Genomic DNA, 21,353 nt, shown 5'->3' on the forward strand with positions numbered 1-21,353 from the left:
CCTCCCGGTGACAGAAGAGCAATGGAAAAAAAAAAAAAAAACACAGAGAAACTGGTAAAAGTTAAATGATCTGGCTTTATGTTCCCTAACACATATTTGGTTTTAACCAAATGGTTCTGTAGGTTATCCCTTACATTTCCACTAACTGGTCTGTTAGTCAGTTTCCCATCGCTATAACAAATTCCTGAGATTAGTTAACTTAGGAGTAGGAAAGGTTCACTTTGCCCACAGTTTCAGAGGTTTCAGTCCATGGTCTCTTGGCCATGGTGGCACAGTATGTCACGGTGGGTATGTTGAGGAGCTTTGTTCATGTGACGGTGTCTGGGAAGCAAGAAAGTAAAGGCAGCCAGGCGCCCAGAATCCCTCTCAAGGCTACATCCCAAATGATCTAACTTCCTCCAATTACACCCCACCTCCTAAAATGCCACCGTCTCCCAGTGGCATACAAGCTGGTGGCCAAGTCTTCAACATCTGGCCTTTGGGGGACATTCAAGATCCAAACTACAGAAACTAGCTCTGTGACTATGGGCAAATTCTCTGTCCTCTCTGAACCGTGTTTTGAATATTGTTAGTGTGGGGATAATCACTCCTACCATTTGTCTCATGGGGAGGAAATTTGAAAGCCTGTGTACCTCATGGCACTGTTGTAACAGTGTAACAAACTCCTATGATCTTAATGGCTTTAAATCTTTCATTTGTTGTCTTAGAGGTCTGGAGGTGAGAACTCTGAAACGTGCCTCACTGAGCTAAGATCAGGGTGTCCCAAGGCCTGAATGCTGCTCTGAGTCTCTGGGAGAATCGGTTTCCTGAGCCTGCTACCTGTGATTCTACTGGGTGTGTCCTGGTTATTCAGAATGCTCTCCTGTAGGCCATCTGGTTAGAGGCCTTACTTTTTCAGCAACTTTAGACTCTTTTTTGCCTAATAGAGTCACAGATTCTAGAGAACAGGACTCGGATGTTGTGGGGGCAAGATATTATTCTGCCTACCACATTATGGAAAAGGTGGAGTTTCATGTCACTTTTACAGATGGAGGGAAAGAAAGGATGGGTATATTTCCAAAAAGGAATTCTGTGTAAGTCCAGACAGTGGGTTATATGGGCATGAACTCCCAAGTCTTCCTGCTCCTAGCTCTTCTGTGCCTGATGACTGGAACTCATGGCCCCTTCTCTAAGCATAGTCCCAAGGACTCAAGCTAATGCTCCCCTCATCACAGTATCTTCTTTCAACCATCCTGGCTAGAAAGATGGTTAATAGGGACCCACGTATGAAATAGTAAGGTTGCTCTTCAAGATTTGCCTACCTTATGTACTACATGAACTTGAACACATTTCTCTCCAGATGTTAATTTTCTTATTCAGATGTGAACATCATCCAGATGTTGATTTTACTCTCTTTAGTATAGAAATCATGGTAAGTGCATCACATATATTCTGTAGCGATCAAATGATATCATCCATGTGTGGTTTATAGATATATGAACTGGCAGAAATTCCTAATCACACAAAAGAAAATGACTAAAGGAGCTTCAGCATCTGTTTACTTAGAAAATAGCCACATGGTTCAACTTACTTGGAACTAACTTCTTTCAATGTTTGCCCATACAGCTTGTGAACTTCAGGATGATGATTAATTTCTCAAAGTGAGATTCAGTAGGGTCAAGTACATTTAAGAAGAAAGAATTCTAGAGGGCTTTGGCATTGGTTATAAAAGGTTACACACACAAAAATGTGATTCTGATGAGGTGTAGTGGGACAAAAAGGTATACATTCATCCCAGAGTTAGAGTCCTGCATCCCTTTTCCTAGCTCTGTGGCTGTTACGAGGGGCTAGATCTCTCCAGTGCTCCATTTCTTTTGGAGTTAACACCTGAGATGGAGCTATTTTTCATAGAGGATTTCTGGGAAACCAGAAATAAGATGGTGTAAGTGGAAATTCCTAGTGCCGGTCCTGACACAGAGAGGCTTCATAAATCTCGAATGCAGCTGTTCTGCTGTGAGAGAGGTCTGAGGAAAGTAACACACTGCCCCTGGCAATGATCTAACTGTCATGGGTTCACAGAAGAAGTCATCTGGATGGGACAATTGGTGGTGATGCCCATGAGATTTGTGCCCATTCTCTTGGTGATGGAGATTGAGATTCACAGGTAAAAGCAGCAACTTGTATTTTATCCATGGGGTTTGCCGATTTTCGGCCACTGGGCTTCGCCTGCACAGTCTGTTGACACCCGACTGTCCTGCTGATGCCGTGGCCATGGTTGCTGCTCTTAGCTGTTTTTTCTGATGTTGTGTTGTCATTGCCACTCATCTACAAACTCACACTTAACATTTTATAGAAGGTTTACTTAAAAAAAATCTGTCTTTCCCAGAAAAACAGAAAGATCTAGCATCACACCATCAACAATTTTTCCCAGTGGTGACCAGTCACTGCTAAGTTACAGTGGCCCCTGTGGATGGGGTGGCCACCTTCTGCTGCCACAGTGCCCGCTCAGATGCAGTTGTTTATGGCTGTTACTGGGATTTCCTTATGGTGGTTGTCTCAGTCTGTTTTCTGTTGGGATAGCAGAATACCTGATGCTGAGAGCCATAGCCAAGTAGGAATGATGCATGGCATTTTTGGTTGAAAGGTGACCCCAGCAAGCCATTGAGAAGATAATGATCATGCTAAGATGTGCATTCAATTGGAGATCAGACCCCTGCGGTCTGCCTAGGCCTGCTACTCATTGGTTGGGGAAGTGCGGTAGGAGGGAATTCCGGAGGGGGGAGTTCCTATTGGTGTAGTGTGTCCCAGAAGAAGGCCGCAGGCGTGGCATTGGTGGGAGTTTTGGAAATAAAGTTTGTTCCTGCTTGAGTGGCTCGTGATTTTGTGCCCAGCCAGACTGCGGCCACCTGAGACTGGGTGATGTGTAAGCAACAGGAAGTTATTTGGAGACTGGGAAGTCCCATGTGGCGGGGCCATCTCTGGTGAGGGCCTTCTTACTGATGGGGACTCAGCAAAGTTCTGAAACAGTATGGGGCATCCCAGGGTGAGGGGCAGATGGGGGACTCAGTGTCAGAACCACCCTCAGGATAACCCATTCCCTCAATTAATCCATCAGCCTACTTATGACCTCGTCACCTCGCAAAGGTCCCCCTGGTCCTGCCTCTGAATGACTCACAATGAGGACTAAATGGCAACAGGTCTCAATGGGGACATTTGTACTGTAAGGGTCCGGTGAAAAGTCAGAGGAAGAGACTACCAAGAGACTGACTCATGCAATTGCAGAAGGGGGTTTATTGAGGATCCATTCCAGCGTGCTGAGACTCCAGGCTCACTCAAGAAGGGAGAGCAGCCCAGAGCCCCGAGGAGGGGTTGAGCAGAGCTTAAGTACACTTTTTGGGGAGGGCGGGGGCTTTGCATACATCAGAACAAATCAGCATGAGGCACGGGAAAATTGAACAACAACTCTCATACATGATTAGCACATTCATTGGCGAGAACAGGTCGGGCGGGGGTGATGGGTCACTCCTAAGCAGGGTACACATTCAAACTGATTGGTTCAGGGCCCTAGGCTAAATGGCCAGTAGGGCGTTGTCTTCACTGCCTCAGGAATTTCAGGCTCTGGGTGTAGCAGAGGAACTTACCTGGTCCTTCACTTTTTAACCCAGGCCTTGCAGCTTAGAAACTTTACCCTTTCAGTACCATGGAAGTGGTACCCACATTTCCATCAACAGTGAAAAAGAAAAGCTAGATTAAGTGGGATCCAGAGTATCTTTTTAGATTTTCTTTCACTTATATTCCTGGCTCCTGTGGACATCTGAGTTTGCTCAGTCACTGATTGTGCTGTTGAACTCTACCGGTGCTTTCATTTTTATTTTTTTCAATTAAAATTTGGATTTTGAGATGCATACAGATTCACAGGCAGTTTTAGCAAAGCATAGAAAGACAACCTATGTACTCTTCCCCACTCTCCTCTATGGCAGCGTCTGACAAAGTGGTAACACAGTGTGACGGGTATTGTCCCAAGTGGCTGAGCCATCTACCATTACACACACACACACACACACACACACACACACACACACACACACACGCGTGAGTGATCCAATTTTTCTGTGCAGTTGCCTGCCTTCCATGTTGTCCGTTTTTCATCGTACATTCTGATGGACGTGTAGTCGTACTTCCTTGTGGTTTTGATTTGCACTTTGTATAATGAGGTCAAACATTTAAAAAAAAAAAATTTTTAATGGCCTATGTCCGGGGTGCACATGCCTCGAGAACCCCACTGCAGTGCAGGGATCCCTACAGGCAAGCAAGTCACAGATCCGCTGGCTTCCTTCGTTACCCATTTTTAATTTTTATATCTTGTGGTGAGCACACCTAAAAGCTACTCTCTTAGCAAATCTTCACCACACAATACAATTTCCTCGCCTCCAGCCCTCCTGCTGCCCGCTAGATCTTAGGCTTATTCATCCTATGCGCTTGGAAATTTATATCCTTTGATCTGCGTTTCTTCCCTCCCTCCTCACCACAGGTAACTCGCATTGGACTATTTCCATGCCTTTGACGCTTTCTTTAGACGTTCCCCATCTGTCGGATGATGTAGTATTTTTTTATTTCTGAGTCTGGCTTATTTCATTTACATCCTGTCCTTCAGCTTCATCTGTGTTGTTGCAAACGGCGGTATCTCCTTTTTGAAGAATGACGACCTGGAGAGATGTAGATCTCACTGTGAGATCTCAAGGAGGAGCTTGCGTAGCCCCCTTCAGTTCACCCAGCAGAGGGGTCACAGGCACAGCTGTGCTCCCACCTCTTGGAGGGTTCTCTCTGTCACTGTACCTAATGGCTTAGCAGGTTCCATCCCACCAACAGACACAAGGCCCTCTTCCCTGCCGTCCTCACCAACGCTGGCTGTCTCTTGTTGATAGTCATCCTAACAGGTGGCAGATGATGTCTCGTCATGCTTCTGATGTGCTTTTCCCTGAGGATCAATGGTGTTGAGCACCTTTTCAGGCACATGGTGGTGTTTTGAAAAAAAGTCTGGTCAGGTTTTTTAATCGGGTTCTTTGCTTTTCTTGCTATTGAGTTCTGTAAGTTCCTTGTGAATTTTGGATCCCACCTCTTTCTCAGCTACATGGTTGGCAAATGCTTCCTCCCATCTGTAGGCTGCCCCTCGTCCCATTGGGCATTTGCTGTGTGGATTGATGTAATCTGCTTGTTCCGTTTTGGTTTTGTGGCTGTGCTTCCAGTGCCACATCCAAAACATTATGACAAAGACAATATCAAGGAGATTTTCCTCCATGTTTTTTCTTCTTGGAGTCTTATGGTTGGGGACTCACCTTTAGGTGTTCATACCTTTCACGTTTCTTCTTGTGCCTGGCATGAGAGGAAAGTGGTTTTCCGTCCCCTTGACTGTGGCCAGCCATTCCCCACAACATTCTTTGGTGACTCTTCTTTCACCATTGTGCACTCCTGAGGTCCTGGTCCCACACTGGTAGTCTGTGTACTCTGGGGCTTACTGCTTGGCTTTCTTCTCTTCCGGGGGAATATGTCTACTTCTATACCAGCACCATGTTGTCTTGGTCACTGTAACTTTGTAATGTGATTGGAAATAAGGATATTTGATGCCTGAGGCTTTGCCAATCTTTCTATTACTATTTTTTTACTCTTAAAAATATTTGTGACTTCATTTGTGTTTATGATTCTCTATTTCTATGAAAAAAAAAACTGTAATTGGAATTTTGATGGGAGTGTGCTCAATACCTTGCTAGGTGTGGAGAGAGTATCCAACATCTTTTCATGAGCTTATGTGCCCCTGTGGGTCCTCCTTTGGGAAAGTTTTTTCTTGTATTTGCCTACTTTTACTTTGTTTGTTATCATGAAGATTTGTGAGTTATGAGTTTTTTCTAGGTAATGATCCTTTGTCAGGAAGTCAAGTCTCATATTCAAGGGCGTAATGTTCTAAAATGCCTCCATGAATGAGCAAACACTGAGCTATTGCTCCCAGGGTACACATGCGGGCAGGTTCCCCTGAGCCTCTGGTCCCGTTTTCATCAACTGACCAACATGTAGCTGTGCTTCATGTGTGTTTCTCTCAAAGACATTTTGCTTAACATGTATTGCTGATTTGTTAACCTTGATCTCTGCCGATAGTACCCTACCTCATATCTCAATAAAGTTTATCTAATACACAGTATTTTCTCTGCCTTTCCCTTGGGAACACTAATTAACACTCAGTTGAATGCATGGGGCTATTTTAAATAGCAGAATTGTCAGTAAAATCCACAAAAACACACACACACACAAAGTGGGCCATGAAACAGACTGCAAAGAGGACCCTTGTTTGCACGTTGTTCAGGCTAAGTCGGGACGTGCAGATCAGATGACTGGATTTTTTGCCACAAGGCTCAAGCCTTTGAATGACCATGAGGGTGCAACTCACATTGCATTTGGGTTAACAGATTTCAACAAATAGACAAATCCACAAATAAGGAATACACAAATACTGAATATCAGCTGCATACTATTTGCAAATATTTTTTCCACACTGCAGCTTGTATTATAATCCTCTTAACAGCATCAGTCACAGAAAAATAAAAAGGGCGAAGTTTTAGTGAAATCAAATTTATCAATATTTTCTTTTGTAGATCATGGTTTGGTGGTAAGTCTAAGATTTCGTCTTAACTCCGTATTTACAATATATTTAGAAGCTTTTTCTCTTTGTCTGAAAATGCTACAATTTTCTGTTTCTCATTTAAGCCTGAGATCCTTTTTGATCAGTTCTTACGTAAGGTGTGACATTAAATCTGAGGTTGGTTTGTTAGTGCTGTTTTACCTACCAGTGTCCAATTGCTTCAGGGAAATTTATTTTCCTTGTTTGTAAAGAGTCACAGGCATATTTATGCCCTTGTCACTACTAGCTGGCAGGTGGAGGCTGGGCTCCTTTTACGGTCTCCCTTAACGTGTGCTCAGTGGGTTCCCTGGGTTCCCCTCCTGTCTGGCTCCCTCCTCCAGATCTCCTCTAGGACGCCTGGAGGTGAAGATGATGCTTCCTTGCAGCCTGGCCTGGGGTGTGGGTGGAGGTGGGGTGCCTCCTCCTGTGTTGCTCAGCTGAGGACAACAGCTATTGTTGGAGAGTGTCTTTCCTCCAGGCTGCCTACCCTGCTGTCCTTTGGGTTCAGGGCAAGGCTGGTTGTGTGGGGCTTTGTCTGTGGATCCTAGCCTCTCTGACTTGCTGGCTTCTCCAGTCTCCAGTATGGGGTTAGGAGGCAAGAAAATGCAGAGAACTTCCCTAGTTTTCCTTGTTTCTTGAGGTCCCTGGTTTGTCTCTGTTCCCTAAGAATCTTCTGTTGCTTGTTCTGTTGTTATCTAGAGTATGTACATGTGCTTAGTGGCATGAACAGAGAAAAGTAGGTCCACTCCATCTTTCTTGAAGCAAAAGTCATGGCAGATAGGTATCGTCTTTATCCTATTTTAAAGATAAAGGAACAAGCTTAGAAAAGTTATACAGTAGAGTCACACAGCTCACAAGTGACACCCAACTACGGTCACAAATCCAGGGCTGTGCTTTCTACTCAATATCCCCTTCGTTTGTCACATACACATCAAAACAGACATGAGCCCACCCACAGAAGCATCCTGTGTGTGCGCTGCCCTTGAGTCACTGGCAGGGGACTCTCCCTGCTAAGAGCCCTGTGAGCCATGGGACGATGCTGATGGCTCATGGTCCATTTTCCTTGGAGTTCACTTTGTTTTATTCACAGTCCGTTTCATAATGGGCTTGAATCAGCAGTCGGGGAGCACAATTATGACGTCAGAAATGTTCCCAAGTGCGTATAAGCAAAAGGGTCATTAATTGCAAAGCACAGAACTTCAAAAAGATGCATCGGCACTTGTCACAAAAAGAGGGCACATGAGAGAGTTTACGTAGAGCATGAGAGACTGCAGTGTCCCCAGATGACAGGATTTGGAAATGGGAGTAATGTGTTGAAAACAAGCAAAGATAAATACACTGGGGCACATGTTTGTCAGTATCTCCAGAGATGACAGCCATTGTGAGTCGGTGTGTGTGTGTGTGTGTGTGTGTGTGTGTGTGTGAGTGTTACAACACAAGAAAGCTCAGCTTATATGTGAGTTTTTCACCACCTTTATACTGACTTTTTTCTTGTAGTGATGAATTTTCCTGACTAAAGAGAAACCACACCTCTTAATGTAACTGTGTCACGTGGCTCGCCTATTCTTTTTCTATTTCCTCACTTCCAACTTTGTTCAGTCTTGTATGATTTCAAAAGAATTCGACTTTCTGCCTCTGACTGTGACCCACCTCTTTGCCTTTCAGCTCTGCAGACGCAATGCCTTTCTCTTTGCTGTGGGATAATGGTGCATGCTGCCCAGCAAGCTCCATGGTTTCCAGTGACCTTCTGTTTAGAGGTCACCCTGAGAAGTCCAGCCTTCAACCATCTCTCATTTGCTCTCTTCTTAGGTATTACCAGATCCGAATGACCTTGAAGGTGTCCTCCAGGATCCCTCACAGACTGAGTGCTTCCATCGTGGGACAGGCAGGTGAGCAGAGGGAGGCGCAGGGCTTGCCTGGGTGCTAACCCTTCCTCTGCCCCAGTGCTCCAGGGCACGGTGGGCGCAGGGCATGGAGGCATCCAGGAAGTCACCGTCAGGTGCCACTGGATGGAGGCCTGCTGGAAGTGAAGCTTGTGGTTGAAAGTGGCTTTGTGTATACCTTGTTGCAAGGGGGACCCGATGGAAGGAAAACACACTCTTCCAGGGATGGCTGGTACCTGAGGGTAAACTGGCTGTGGAGGGTTGGTTAAGGTCAAGTCAGAGTCAAAATGGGTGGGAGATGGCATCTGCATGCATGTAAGGAGAAGCCTGTTGGTAAAGAGCGCCTGGAAGTCCACAGCACTGGGTAAGTGCATAGTCAGGGTGGCACTTTTCATGTCCCATCAGGGGTCCCAAAGCCCTGCAGCCAGCAGGGGAGGCTGCCAAGGACAGCTCAGGCCCCATTGAAAGGGGGCTTGAAGATTCAGCGGTGACCAAGGCTCTGAGCAGACACTCTGCAAGAGAGTCGAGTCAGAAATACGGAAGTCATTGCACAAGAAATAAAGACAGGCAAAGATGAGTTAGTGGAGACCCGAGGAGGCCGTGTTAGGGAACTTGGGAACACTGTGTAGACTCACGCTTTTTGTTCACCTGAGGAAGGCTTAGGGGTGGAGAAGGGAAAGTGAGGAGATGAAAAGGCAGAGCTGCACAAAAGCTGGTTAATTTTAAAAGAGTAGCCAAGAATATCATAGGAATCAAATCCAGCAGAGCTACGTGTGAGGTCAGAGCTCTTCCTTAGAGAGTTCTCTAGGAACTGACGTGATATGGTGAGTGAAAGCCTGGGCTACTGAGTTCCAGCAAGTTCCGTGTGCAGATGTGCTGTTCTGCTGAGGCTCACCTTGCAGAGGTGGGGGCCGTGGTTCCTCCAGACAGCAGAGACACATCAGGGAGGGCCCAGGTGTGGCCAGTGGCCAACTCAAGTCCATGATCTTCAAAGAGAAATGCACAGCTGACCACCAGCGTCGGACCCTCCCAGTGTGTTAAGTAATAGCCCAGTCATGGTGTTTCCAAGACCTCGCTTCTCTTCTCTCCCCTTCTCTTCCCTGGAATAAACCAGGCGTCTGAGACTAAAAACAGTGGCCGCTCACTCTTCTCTGCCCAGTGTAGACTCAGGCTGATTCAGGAGTTGACGATTCCCTCCTTTGCTCTCAGCCTGCGTTCGCTCCATGGACTTCCAACAGAGGGAGGCCCGTGGTGTCACAGAGAGAGTCAGGGATTTGAACCTTGCACTGGGTGAATTAGGCTGTGACCCCAGGTGAGTTATCAGAACTTTGAGCTTTGTTTCCTCACCTGAAATGGGGGACAAAAACCATCCTCCATCAAGTTTTTAATTTACAGCTTATAAATGAAAAGCACATTTTTTAGAAATCATAAATGTCAATGAGCCAGGACAGGAACAGTGAGCGGCCATGTGCCGGCAGTGGGAGGGAGGGTCCTCATCTCAGCGTCAGGGTAAAAGTCCAGTGAGATCCTGGAGGCCAGGAGAAAGACAGCCCGGCTGACCAGGGGAGCGCCATCCACCAGCTGCCACCAGGGATGGCACCTCTTCCCTGAGACTCTGGGAAGAGGAGCTCTGCTCCCTCATTGGCTGAGGACCTGAGACAGCAGGGCATCCAGGACGGCAGAGCCCAGCAGCAGCCCAGGACAGAGAAGGGCATAAGATAGTGCTGCGGAGAAACAGTGAAAGAAAGACAAAATGTGCTTCAGGGGAAAGTTCCTCTCTTACTTGGTCTGGCTTGGCAGGAGAGTCACCGTGATGCAGGCGGCAAGTCCCTGTGCTGCGTGCCACAGGCTATGGCGAACAGAGGCCAGCCATCGTTTACCACCTGACGGTTCCACGGTGAGGGAGAGACACCATGTGCAATCTCTCCTTCAACGTGAATTTCCCAATTCTATTATTTTCAACGAGCTACTGCTGCATTACAGAACCCTCCAGAAGCTAGCACTTGCGACAGTGGTTTCTTCTTGTTGATGTCTTGAGTTGGCTGGCTCGGCGGGGACAGAGCTTTCAGGATGACTCCATCATGCCTGCCCCTTGCTTGGTCTGGCTGAGCTTCTGTCTCTGGTTGGCAACCCAGACTTCTGACCTGGTGGGAGGCTCTGCCACCCAGGAAAGAAAACACAGAAGACCCCAGGCTCACTGGGGAGGCCAGGGACAAGGCCAGCCCACCTTCAGGTAGGGAAGCAGAGCCTGGCCCTTCCTGGGGGGTGCGTGTCCCTGTCAGGAGGACGTTGGCAGTCCTGTTGGCAGATCAGCATCCAGACACATTCTCCATGACAGGTGTGTATTTCTGGAGAGAAAAATAAAAAATAAAAATATGTTTTGGAAACAGAGCAGGATATATTAGAAAAGAAGCAGGGAGCCTTGAAGCAGAACCTAATAACGTCTTCAAGACTCCTCTGGTTGAACTGTCTTGTCAGAGCAGATTCTTTAATTTGGGTTTTTCCCCACTTGGCTTCAAATGGACATAGAAAGGAGCCGCTGGCTCTGGAGAGGAGACTTCAGGAGCAGTGAGGGCCACAGGCTCGCGCTCCCGGGTTCCCATCCATCTCATTTGGAAGGTGCCTCACCAACTTGCTTTATCCAGGAGGATGCAGGTGGTCTTTGTCTCAGAGGCTTGTGGTCAGGGTGAAATTAATTAAGTAAGAAACATGATAGGAAGCCGGGCACTCAGAAAGCCCAGGGTCACGTCACTGTCAGAGGCTTTGCTAGGATGCAAAGGGGTGTTGTTTTGGTCACAGTGTTCTCCTGTGCCCATCCTGGGGACAAAGCCCTAGGCACGGGAGGCTGCCTCTTCTGCCCTGGCGGGGCACTGGGTCATCTCAGGAGGTGGAAGTGGTCCAAGGAATACCGAGTGTGATGGCATCAGACGAGGCAGCGGGTCCATTCAGGAGGCCCGAGATGAGGGCCAGGCGTCTTGGTAGAGGAAGGGGGTCCTCACTGGGAAGGATGAGAATTTGGTCCCACAGACAAGGTCAGGAATGGGCGCTCCAGGCAGAGGTGACAGAGTGACCAGTACCACTGGAAAGTGACCAGTACCAGAGGAAAGCCGTTCATGGACTGATGAGACACCCAGATCGGCCACCGACAGGACCATCCTGAGAGGAGAAGCAGAGCTGGGGTCCGACCGGGAGTGGTGCCCGGCCACACTGGGGAGATCAGTTCCATTCCACAGGCAGAGTCAGGTGAATGTGGCACTGTGACGGCAGAACCCGGCACTGTGCGCCACGTGGCTGTCTTATCAATCAGGGACAGAATCATGCTTTTGTCTTCTCGAATGTCAGTCCTCTCACAGCCACATTCTACGGAAACATATTTCAATTCTGTAGGCGCTTTATGAACAGATTGTTTAGATGGGAAACAATGTCTTATTGAATTTCACCAGCTCTCTGTTGACGATTAGATCCTGCGACTGCACTTGGCTTTGTTACACTGTTTTAAATGGTGACTTGCTGAAGATTTCTCTGGAAAACTGATGGCTTGTTCCTGAGTTAGCTGTACATGTCAGTGAGTCAACTATGACAGGGTAGGAACAACCAGGCCCTTGGGCATTCTGGAAAGATCCCAGCATCACAGAAGTGACAGGTACATGAACAGATGACAACTCTAACAGTTCATGCTCATGGGCCCAGGTGCAGGGTACAAAGGGAGCAGCTTCTATGGATGGGGAACCACTGCAGGCTTTGGCCCTGGGATTCCAGATGAATCTAAGACCCACAGGGTCTCTATTACTACCAGAAGAGGCAAGTATAAATAGCAGGTGATTTTCTAAGGACTAACCTACCAACCTCAGGACACCCCTGAACTATTCCAAAACACACAAGGAAAGCCATCACAATATCTGTCTGTTGTTCTACTTTAAATTCAGCTGAAATTGGGAAATGGTTATGGTTAGATGAAAAGATCTGATTCTTGGGGAAGCAGGTCCTGCGGTCGACGGGGCCTGGACTCATGACCACCCGAGGGCTGTCTGAGCAGAGAAAGCCCTTCACCCTCTGAGCCCTAACTTCTTTTGCTAGAGCGGGGCTAATGATAACTCCCACACAGAGCTGCTGACGGGGGTTGAGCACAGCATGGGGAAGGCCCTGGGATAGTGCTTGGTGCATAATGAAAAAATGCAGTGTAACTCTAATTAAAATCAGTTAATGAAAAGAGGGGATTTGATGTGAAACAGAGGCACCCTGCAGGCAGATGAAGGAAGGCCAAGGTGGGATGGGGTGCCATGGACATCCCATCTGAACAATTCAGGCTGTGAATTCAGGATTTTCCTATCATTGCTGTGTCCGTTTTGTCCTTAGAGAAAGACTGGGTCTAAGCATGCAAGCCACAGCCAGGCTGTGCCTGAGCTCCTGAAATTGCTAAAATGAGGCCCGACAACAGGGCATAGCTTACCCACAAGTGCAGAGACACTGCAGAGACAGAACTGATGCATAGGGGGTCACACTTTTCCTTTACATGTGATGGGGACTCTCAGAAATGTCATTGGGTTTCACAGTACTCAAATTGGTATTTCTATGTACATATATGTTTATGCACATAAATACATGTGTATGTATAGTGTGCCTAATTAAATTTGAATAGTCTGTTTGTTTGTTTGTTTTTTAAAATATATATATATATATATATATATATATATATATATATATATATATATTTATTTATTTTTTGGTGGACACAACATCTTTGTTGGTATGTGATGCTGAGGATCGAACCTGGGCCTCACACATGCCAGGTGAGCGCGCTACCGCTTGAACCACACCCCCAGCCCACGAATAGTCTGTTTGTTGCTAAAGTAGACACTAAACTTATATTTGTCAGTCAGGTGTGTGACATTTTGATTCAAATCAATATTTGCCAAAATTTTCAGATGCATCTTACAAATTAGAAAACATATCATGCCCTGAGCAAGACAGAGATGAATGATGGATTAATTGGAATGTGAGAGTTAAGGATTAGAGGAAGAGGACCTAGATGGAAAAAAATTTTGAAATTATAATTACATTATTTCAAAGCCTTGTTTTCTCTTTTCTTCTGAGTTCAGAATCATAAATAATCGACAGGTCCCTGATTGTGAAGAAATGCCAAGTATACTTAACCTTGGCTATTTCTTTCCACCAAAGGGTTTTATTTAATAGCAATTGTAGTCCCTTCCTCTCTGGAGATGGTAAAAGAAAAAAACAATGACATTTCCCTTGGGGAGCTGATCAATCAGGGCAGGGGTGGGGGAGGGGACTGTCCAAGTAGATCAAGCTACCATGGAGGATGAGGCATCATGTAGGCATGTGCGAGTCTTTGCTCATCAAAGTAGGAGAAAAGATGGCACAGTGAATTGTGGAAATGTATAAAAATTGCCATGATTAGTTTTAGTAATGTTTTGAGAGGTAATTTCCATTTCCATTAAGTGGAAGCATTTAAGAGCTTTGCTATGTAGGGGGCGGGGGAGAGACATTTATTCTTCAAATGAATCAATCTAATTTCTTTTCAGGGTCCATTAAAGTGCACCTACATATCAAATATGCCTGTTTTCATGGAGAATGCTCAGCAGGCAAAACACTCCAGCCAGGGGCTGGGGGGGCGGGCGTCTCAGTTCCTGCCTGGGCCCCAGGAGAGCCAGCCTCTGGTACTGTGTGCAGAGTGGGTGCCCTGCCTGGCACAACCTTCCAGGAGGCTCCCAGCTCAGGCAGTGATGCTTCCTCCCCTCCACATGTAGAACCCACAGGAAGTTCCTCTGCCAGCTGGCCAGGGAGCCAGCTTCCCCTGGGTCAGGCCAGGCCTTCACCCTCTTTTGTCCTTGAGACTTCACCTTGAAGCTGCTTGACCTCAGGACCCCCTTCATGAAGTTCTCTTTCCTCTCCTGTAGCCCTGTGTGCTTTCCTTCCTCTCTGTTCCTGCTGTCCCTTCCCCTTGGATGCCCCTCTCTTCCTTTCCCCTGCTCCACGTCTCTTGTCCCACTGGACTGGCAGGAAGACTGCACGTGGTCTTCCACTGAGGACCAGGTTGCCCAGTGGCCATCTCCTACCCCATCAGAATCAACAATTCCTCCTCTGAGCCTCTATGACAGGACTTGGATCCATGAAGCCTGGATCCCTCCCATGCAAGCCCTGCTCCTGCCCCTGTGCCTCTCCTACCCTGTTGTGGTGTTTGCAGTTACCAGAAGCTGGAACCTCACTTTGGAGGACCACCTCCAAGCTATAGGATGCACTTTGTCCTGAAGTTGAATTTGCCTGAGAGTTTGAATCTCACTGTCCCCCTTTCTACCCGCGGCCCCTGCAGAAGACCCGTGTTGACTAATTGAAGGGCATGGAAGTTCAGCTCCTTGTCTCAGGATGGGACAATGCTCCAGAGTGTCCCACAGGGTCAGGCTGAAGAGCTCTGCGCAGAGCCTCTAGGGTGTGCTAGGCCTGTCTCCCTCTCCCTTCCCCACCCATGTGGTCTCATGGAGGGCAAACTCACCACAAATTCCTGGCACGTGCATCCTTGACTGCTGTCTTGCCTTGTATCCAGAAACCTCCAGATGTAGTCCAGCAGTTGGGAAATAGCCCTGGGAGTTAGCCAGACCTCAGTCACCTGGCACCTTTCACCCATTGCCAGTGGTCTTAGTGCTACTCTCTGCAAAAGGAGTTACTTGTGATAAGAAAGATCCACAGAGCTGTCTGGGGGTTGGCTAGGGGAATGTGTGCCAGATTTAATAGATTTCCTGGGGTGCTGGGAGCCCACACATGCTGGGTTCAGAAGCATACATGTGCACGCTGGGATATCACATCGGTGTATCACCCTCCTACCGCTTCCACAGGAGTAATCCTTAGTCTACCCCATGTGTTCTGTTGAGATATCCTCATGGGATCAAATTCCTGGTTCCTGGAAGTCAGTCCTGTGACCTCAAATCTGGATGGCTGACTTGTGGCCTCATGGAGCTCAGAGGCTGGGTGTGGCAGCAGAGGGAGGGGAGTGGCGGTCATGCTGTGAGTGGTGGAAGCTCAGGAGGAGGATAGGCGGGGTGCACAGGCTCAGGAAGCTGCTCTCTTCCTGCCTCTGGGTGTCCTGGGTCACATCACTGCAGGTCTCCTTCTGTTCTGAAAATAAGGCAGTCCCCCAGCAGGTCCCCAGGACTTCAGTTCACCAGAATGGCATCCCTGCTGTGGCCATGTCCCCACAGAGGAAGTCTCCCGCGGCCTGCCCTCCCCCAGGCAGCTGCACCAATCCCTGCACCGGTAGGCAGGCAGCTTGCATGTGTAGGCCAGGTTTTAGGCCAAGGAACCCAGAGATCCAGGTGAGGGCAAAGGGCAGGGCCCCTGAGGTCTGTGTCCAGAGGGTAGCAGGAGGCCTCACGCCTCCCCGTGGATGGGGAGAGCGGCCGCCTCCCGAGCAGAGAGAGGCGCCAGCACAGACCCATCACGGACCTGGTGACCCCCTGGACTCCTTGCCAAGCTCCCAGGCCTCATTCTCTGTAAAACAGAAGAACAACAACACTGTCTTGATGCAGTTGTCTTAGGAATGGAGAACGTCAGCCCGTGTCAGCCCGGCACCGTGAGCTGTCAGTCAGCGCTGGCTGTTGAGTCAACTTCTGAAGCCAGAGTTGATGGGCAGGAGGGAAAGCCCTGGGGCCTTGTGCTTGCTCGTGTTTCCTGCAGCCGCCTGAGCTCTGGGCACTGGTCTTGGAGGCCTCTGAGCCCAGTTGCCTAGCCATGGGCATTGTCTCCTGTGGCAGGACCCTCCCACTGCTGGTTTCCAGGTGAAGTGGAGGGTATGAAGTTGTGTGTTAAGGATCGTTTGGACCTGCTACAGCTGGCCTATGAGGTGTCTCCCCAGCTCCTCTGTTCATACTCAGAGGAGAAGTGATGATGTTATGTGACCCAATCAGTGCATCCTAGTTTGAAGGGAGTGACTGGGTGGTAACTGTAGGCAGGTGGGTGGGCTGGCTGGGTGGGCCCCTGGGCTGCCCTGGAAGTGTGCCTCTTCCCTGTGGCCTCCCTGTCCCTGCGTCCTGGCAGCCATGAGCAGAGCAGCACTGCTCTGTCGTGCCCTTTGTCCATGATGTGTCTCAGACCCAGAGCGATGGAGGCTGCCGTTCACAGACGGAACCTCTGAAGCTCTGATCCGAAAGTGAACTTTTTCTCCTCTAAGTTGTTCTTGTCAGCTATTTTGGTCACAGCAACAAAAAAAAAACTGACTAACACAGGGTCTGTACAGACACAAATCTCACTGCTCGGTATCTGGGTGTTACATAATTCTGCTAGGCATTTTTATTTCCTGAAAGATCAGGAATCAATGGCACTCCTGTTTTTTATAGCAGGCCTTTGATTCATTGTACTATTTAAGTGTGCCCAATAAAAAATTAGGAACACATTACCTCGGGCAATCTAACAGAGCTAAATTTTCCCACAGAGGTCCAACAATCTGAACAATGAAACACAATTTAAACCCAAGTAGAATTGCCCTGGGGAGTACTGTTCGAAGACCAGCCTCCCACAGACCAGCTTTCAGTACATCTGGAGAATGCCCTTTCTTGCTGATGGCAGCCAAAAAGGGAGGATGGTCATATGTTACAACTTCTCATGCAAGAAAATGAGCAGGAAACATTTACCTTACTTTTTATATCCACATTGTGTTTGGACCGTCACGGAGAGATTGTTCCCCATTTCGACTCATTAGCTAATTGGAGAGAGGAGGAAGGACATCTCTGAAGAGTGTAGTCAGGATGCTCTTGAAGGAAGAGCGCTCGAGTTCTCTCGTCTACTTTTTGCTTGTTTGGTTCGGGTACAGCACATCTACTTTAGTAGGTGGTGATTTTTTGAAGCCTTTACTTGTCTTGACCCAGCACACGCACATCCTCAGGGAAACCTGAAATCCAGGTGCACAGAGCCATCCAGCCTGAGAAAGCGGTTCCTCCATGTGTGCCAGGTGCAGCCTCTCCAGCCCTCTGGAGAGTTCAGCTTGTTGTGTAGCCATTGCTACAGGAAGACCCACCTCTGTCACTTCTTCACAAAGCCAGATGGAGAGAGGTAATGAAGATGAAGTTGGGCCTCTGCTCAGAGAATAACGTTTTTCTTTCCTCCTTCTCTCCTTTCTCTTCCTCTTCTTTGGGTCAAGACCGTAGCAGTGGTAGCCAATGTCTATGCAGGGCTCACTCCACAAATATGCCCCAGCTGCTCTTCTGACCCCCTTACATATACCCTCATGCACTGCTCAGTGATGGGAATATGCTCTCAGAAATGTGTTGTAGGTAATTTCTACCATCATGCAAACGTTGTGGGTGTTCTTATACAGACTAAGACAGCTATGACATTGCCAGGTGACATCGTCTCACAAGGCCACCATGGTGTGTGAGGCCCAATGTTGACTGAAATATCATGAGGTGGCATGTGGCTCTTTGGACTTATCAACTCTCACAGCAGCTCTGTGGGGTGTGTGCTGTGGCTACCCTTGTTTTACAGGCGAGCATGATGATGCACACTCTTGGTGAGAGGTGGGCCCAGAGTCCAGGCTGGCTTGGCTCTGGACTGCAGCAGGTTGCTTCTGTGCACGCTGAAGCTGCATCCTCAGCAGGTTTGCTCTGCACTCTCTGGTCTCTGACCCCCTGGACTCATTCTCTGCTACTTTGACCCTTTCTAGAGTGTGCCATGTGGATTTCCAACTCAGGTTCTGAACATAGGATCCCTCTACCTGGAATTTGGTAGAGGTGGTTCTTCTTTCAAAATTTGTGTAGTATTCTCTCAATCAATTCAGAGTGTTATGTTTTAGATATAAGGTGCCCCTAAAATCTCCTGGATGAGACAATGAAAGAAAGGGTGAAACATTTGCGTTACGAGAACCTTAACTGCCGCAGTCTGGCTGGGCACAAAATAACCGAGCCACCACACACCTTGTAGATTCAAACAGCAACTCTTTATTCTCGAACTGTCACCTGCACTCTACACGCACCTTCAGGGAAAATCCACCTCCACCAGGCTCTGCATCCCAAATACCCTCTGAATCCCGCGAGAACTCAACAGGAACTCAAGGAGCAGGCGCCTGAGGCAGCAGGATACGTCCCATTTCCAGCAGGATCCACCTTAAACCTGGATCCGCCCTGGTCCTTGAGCAGGGTCACCTTTCTCAAACATTCATGCAATGTCACTGCAAATGACCTGGGTCCAAGGCAAGCCCATTTCCACAATGGAGAGTCCTCCCTCTAAGCAACATGGGGTAGGCTGACAAGGAAATGGCCATTCGTCATTCCTACTTGGCTATGGCTCTCAGCACTTAACCTAATCAGTGCATTAATACACTTGAGTGGATTAACTGGGTGGTGGCTGTAGACAGGCAGGTTGTGGCTGAAGGAGGTGGCTTGCTGGAGGCATGCCTTTGGGTTTATGTTTTGTCCTTGTAGAGCAGAGCTCGCTCTCTCTCTCCCTCCTGGTGCCATGTTCTCAGCTGTTTCCCTCCACCACACTCTTCCACCATGATGTTCTGCCTCACCTTGGGCCCCAAGGAATGGAGCAGCTGTCTGTGGGCTGAGACCTCTGAAACCCTGAGCCCCAAATTAAATTTTTCCTCCTCTAAAGTTGTTCTTGTCAGGTCTTTTGGTCACAGCAGTGAAAAAGCTGACTAAAACACACAGTTAACTCAAACGTCACTGAAAGAGACATTCTTGCCCAGTTTAAGAAAAAAATTATTGAATTTCTGCTTTACTTGTTACCACATGCTTCCTTATGCTTCAGACTATTTCAGTTAGTTTTATTATATATTTGTTTACTTATTTAGTGTTCGCTTTTCTTTTTGAATTTAAAAATAATGCTGTTTTCAGCAAAGCATTTGAGCACTTTATATCTGTGAGTCTATTTAAATAGTCATACCTTGCCCATGTGAGAGGAATAGTTCTCTTCTCACAGAAGAGAAAACTCAGCAATAGAGACCCTCATTGGCCTCCCAAGATGCCCAGCCAGTGGGTTGTGGAAAGAGGATTCAAGTTCAGTTAACCTGGCTGCAGGGGCTGGTGGGACTTGTGTATTCCCTACTGCCTGTGCTGAGAGAGAAGGACCTGTAGCAAGCAGGGATGAGGGAATCGTTCAGGCCTGTGAATAGGCAGCCTGCCACACAGCTGGTCTGGTAAGGTGCACCTTCAACCTGAACTGCCCTCACCACCGAGGAAGGGACATCAAGTCCTATCGGTTGGGTCTTTCTCCTCCTCCTCAGCTCTCGGCTCCGGGGCATGCCCAGGTGCATTGCTCTTGCCCAGATCCATATTCTTCTTTCCTAGAATCAGCCTCCTCAGTCCAATGCCCCAGCCCTCATCAGACATTCACAGTGACACTGCTTGGTTCTGTGGAAGGGCTTCTAGGGTGCTGTACACAGTACCTGGTTCCAATTTACTTTTTACACTTTGAATCAATGCAATGAATTAAATGTCCATGTTAGTATTTTTGTTAGTATTTATACATGGAAGACCTACTTTCATAGTGTAATTTCTCGCATCTGTCTGTGTTCAAATCCTGGCTCCACCTTTTTAAAATAGTGAGACTTTGGACAATACCACGTGCATCAGTTTCTACATGTGAAAATGATGGCCAGAGCAGACCCTGCCACCTGGGTCCTTTTGGGGGTTCAGTTAGGAGGCAGGTCCTCATCACTGTGGCAGTTCTGAAACAGCTACTTCTCTGTCCCCATCTCTGTGCCCGGTCTCTGGGTGGGCTTCTGGTTCCCACTGTCACTGTGAGAGGAATTGGTATGCACAGGTGACAGGGCAAGCAGACACACAGCCTCTGGACACCAGCCACATGGGTCTCATATGAAAGAACCACAGGTGACTGTATTGTCACTACCAGGTGGTGATAATATGGTTACCTGTGGTTCTCTATGGTTACCTCTCACTTCCTGAGCTGCTTATTTAACTTTCACATTCATGAGGAAGAGTGTGGACACTTTTTAGAATTAGATATGGAACTTAGAAACAACACTGGATTCCCCTTTCTTAATCAATTTTGGAGTTATTGAAGAGTATCAAAGGCAATAGTGACCCTGGGAGGTAAAAATGAAGACAAAAAAAGGAAAGAGTCAAATATGAAACAAAATATTTATACACTTGCAATGGTTATCCTAAATGTTACATATGCTGTCTCTTGTGCTGCCAAGGAAAGCAATGCTTATCTAAGCTCCGTAGCTTCTGATTTCAAACTTGCTTGACAATCAAAATTGCCTTACGGCTTCCTTATTTTGTCTCAGAAAATATTCTACATCTGAACTATATGAACTAAATTATATTCATAAAATCATGTTTGTGTGTTTTCTAAATTGGACTTTGACGTAAGATTGATTTGGGGGCTTGGGGAAGAAAGAGTTCCGTTACAGAAAAGTAATTATAATAATGTGCTAAATGCCAAGCGCCGGGGCCCCAGAGCTGGTCTCCAGGAAGACCTAGCAGAGGCCAGTTCCTGTGGACTCACCAGCAAACACACAGGGGCCGGCCAGAGGCCAGAGGTGACCATGAGGCCACACGTGGCACATCTGTGGATTTTGGAGAGAAGGCAGCCAGGCCTTCAGAGTCAGCCTGAACCCCACGGTGGGCAGGGAGAACCAGACAGGGGGGCCTGGCAATGGGCAGCCGAGAACAAGAGAACAAGACGGAGCGGCAGGGAATTTCAAAGAGGAATCTCATTCCATAGTACCAAGAGTTACAGAGGGGCTTTGATATAGACTAGAAAGTACTCATCAGCAGCAAATTTCTAAACCTTATCTTCAAAGCCTTTGAAATAAAACTTTTCTTCCTTTTTTTCTTTCCGTCTTT

General features: G+C 47.6%; 1 protein-coding gene across 3 annotated transcripts in view; it reads left to right on the forward strand.

Moving 5' to 3' along the window:
* The window catches only part of Fam135b (family with sequence similarity 135 member B), a 301,016-nt gene that overhangs the window by 140,079 nt on the left and 139,584 nt on the right, over positions 1-21,353 (forward strand). For all 3 annotated transcript variants that reach the window (XM_078016660.1, XM_005316131.4, XM_078016661.1), the window contains exon 3: positions 8,459-8,538. In XM_078016660.1, coding sequence (XP_077872786.1) covers positions 8,459-8,538 — 80 coding nt within the window. The remainder of the gene's footprint in view (positions 1-8,458; positions 8,539-21,353) is intronic.

The sequence above is a fragment of the Ictidomys tridecemlineatus genome, chromosome 7 (assembly GCF_052094955.1).
Source record: "Ictidomys tridecemlineatus isolate mIctTri1 chromosome 7, mIctTri1.hap1, whole genome shotgun sequence".
In the NCBI taxonomy this organism is placed as follows: domain Eukaryota; kingdom Metazoa; phylum Chordata; class Mammalia; order Rodentia; family Sciuridae; genus Ictidomys; species Ictidomys tridecemlineatus.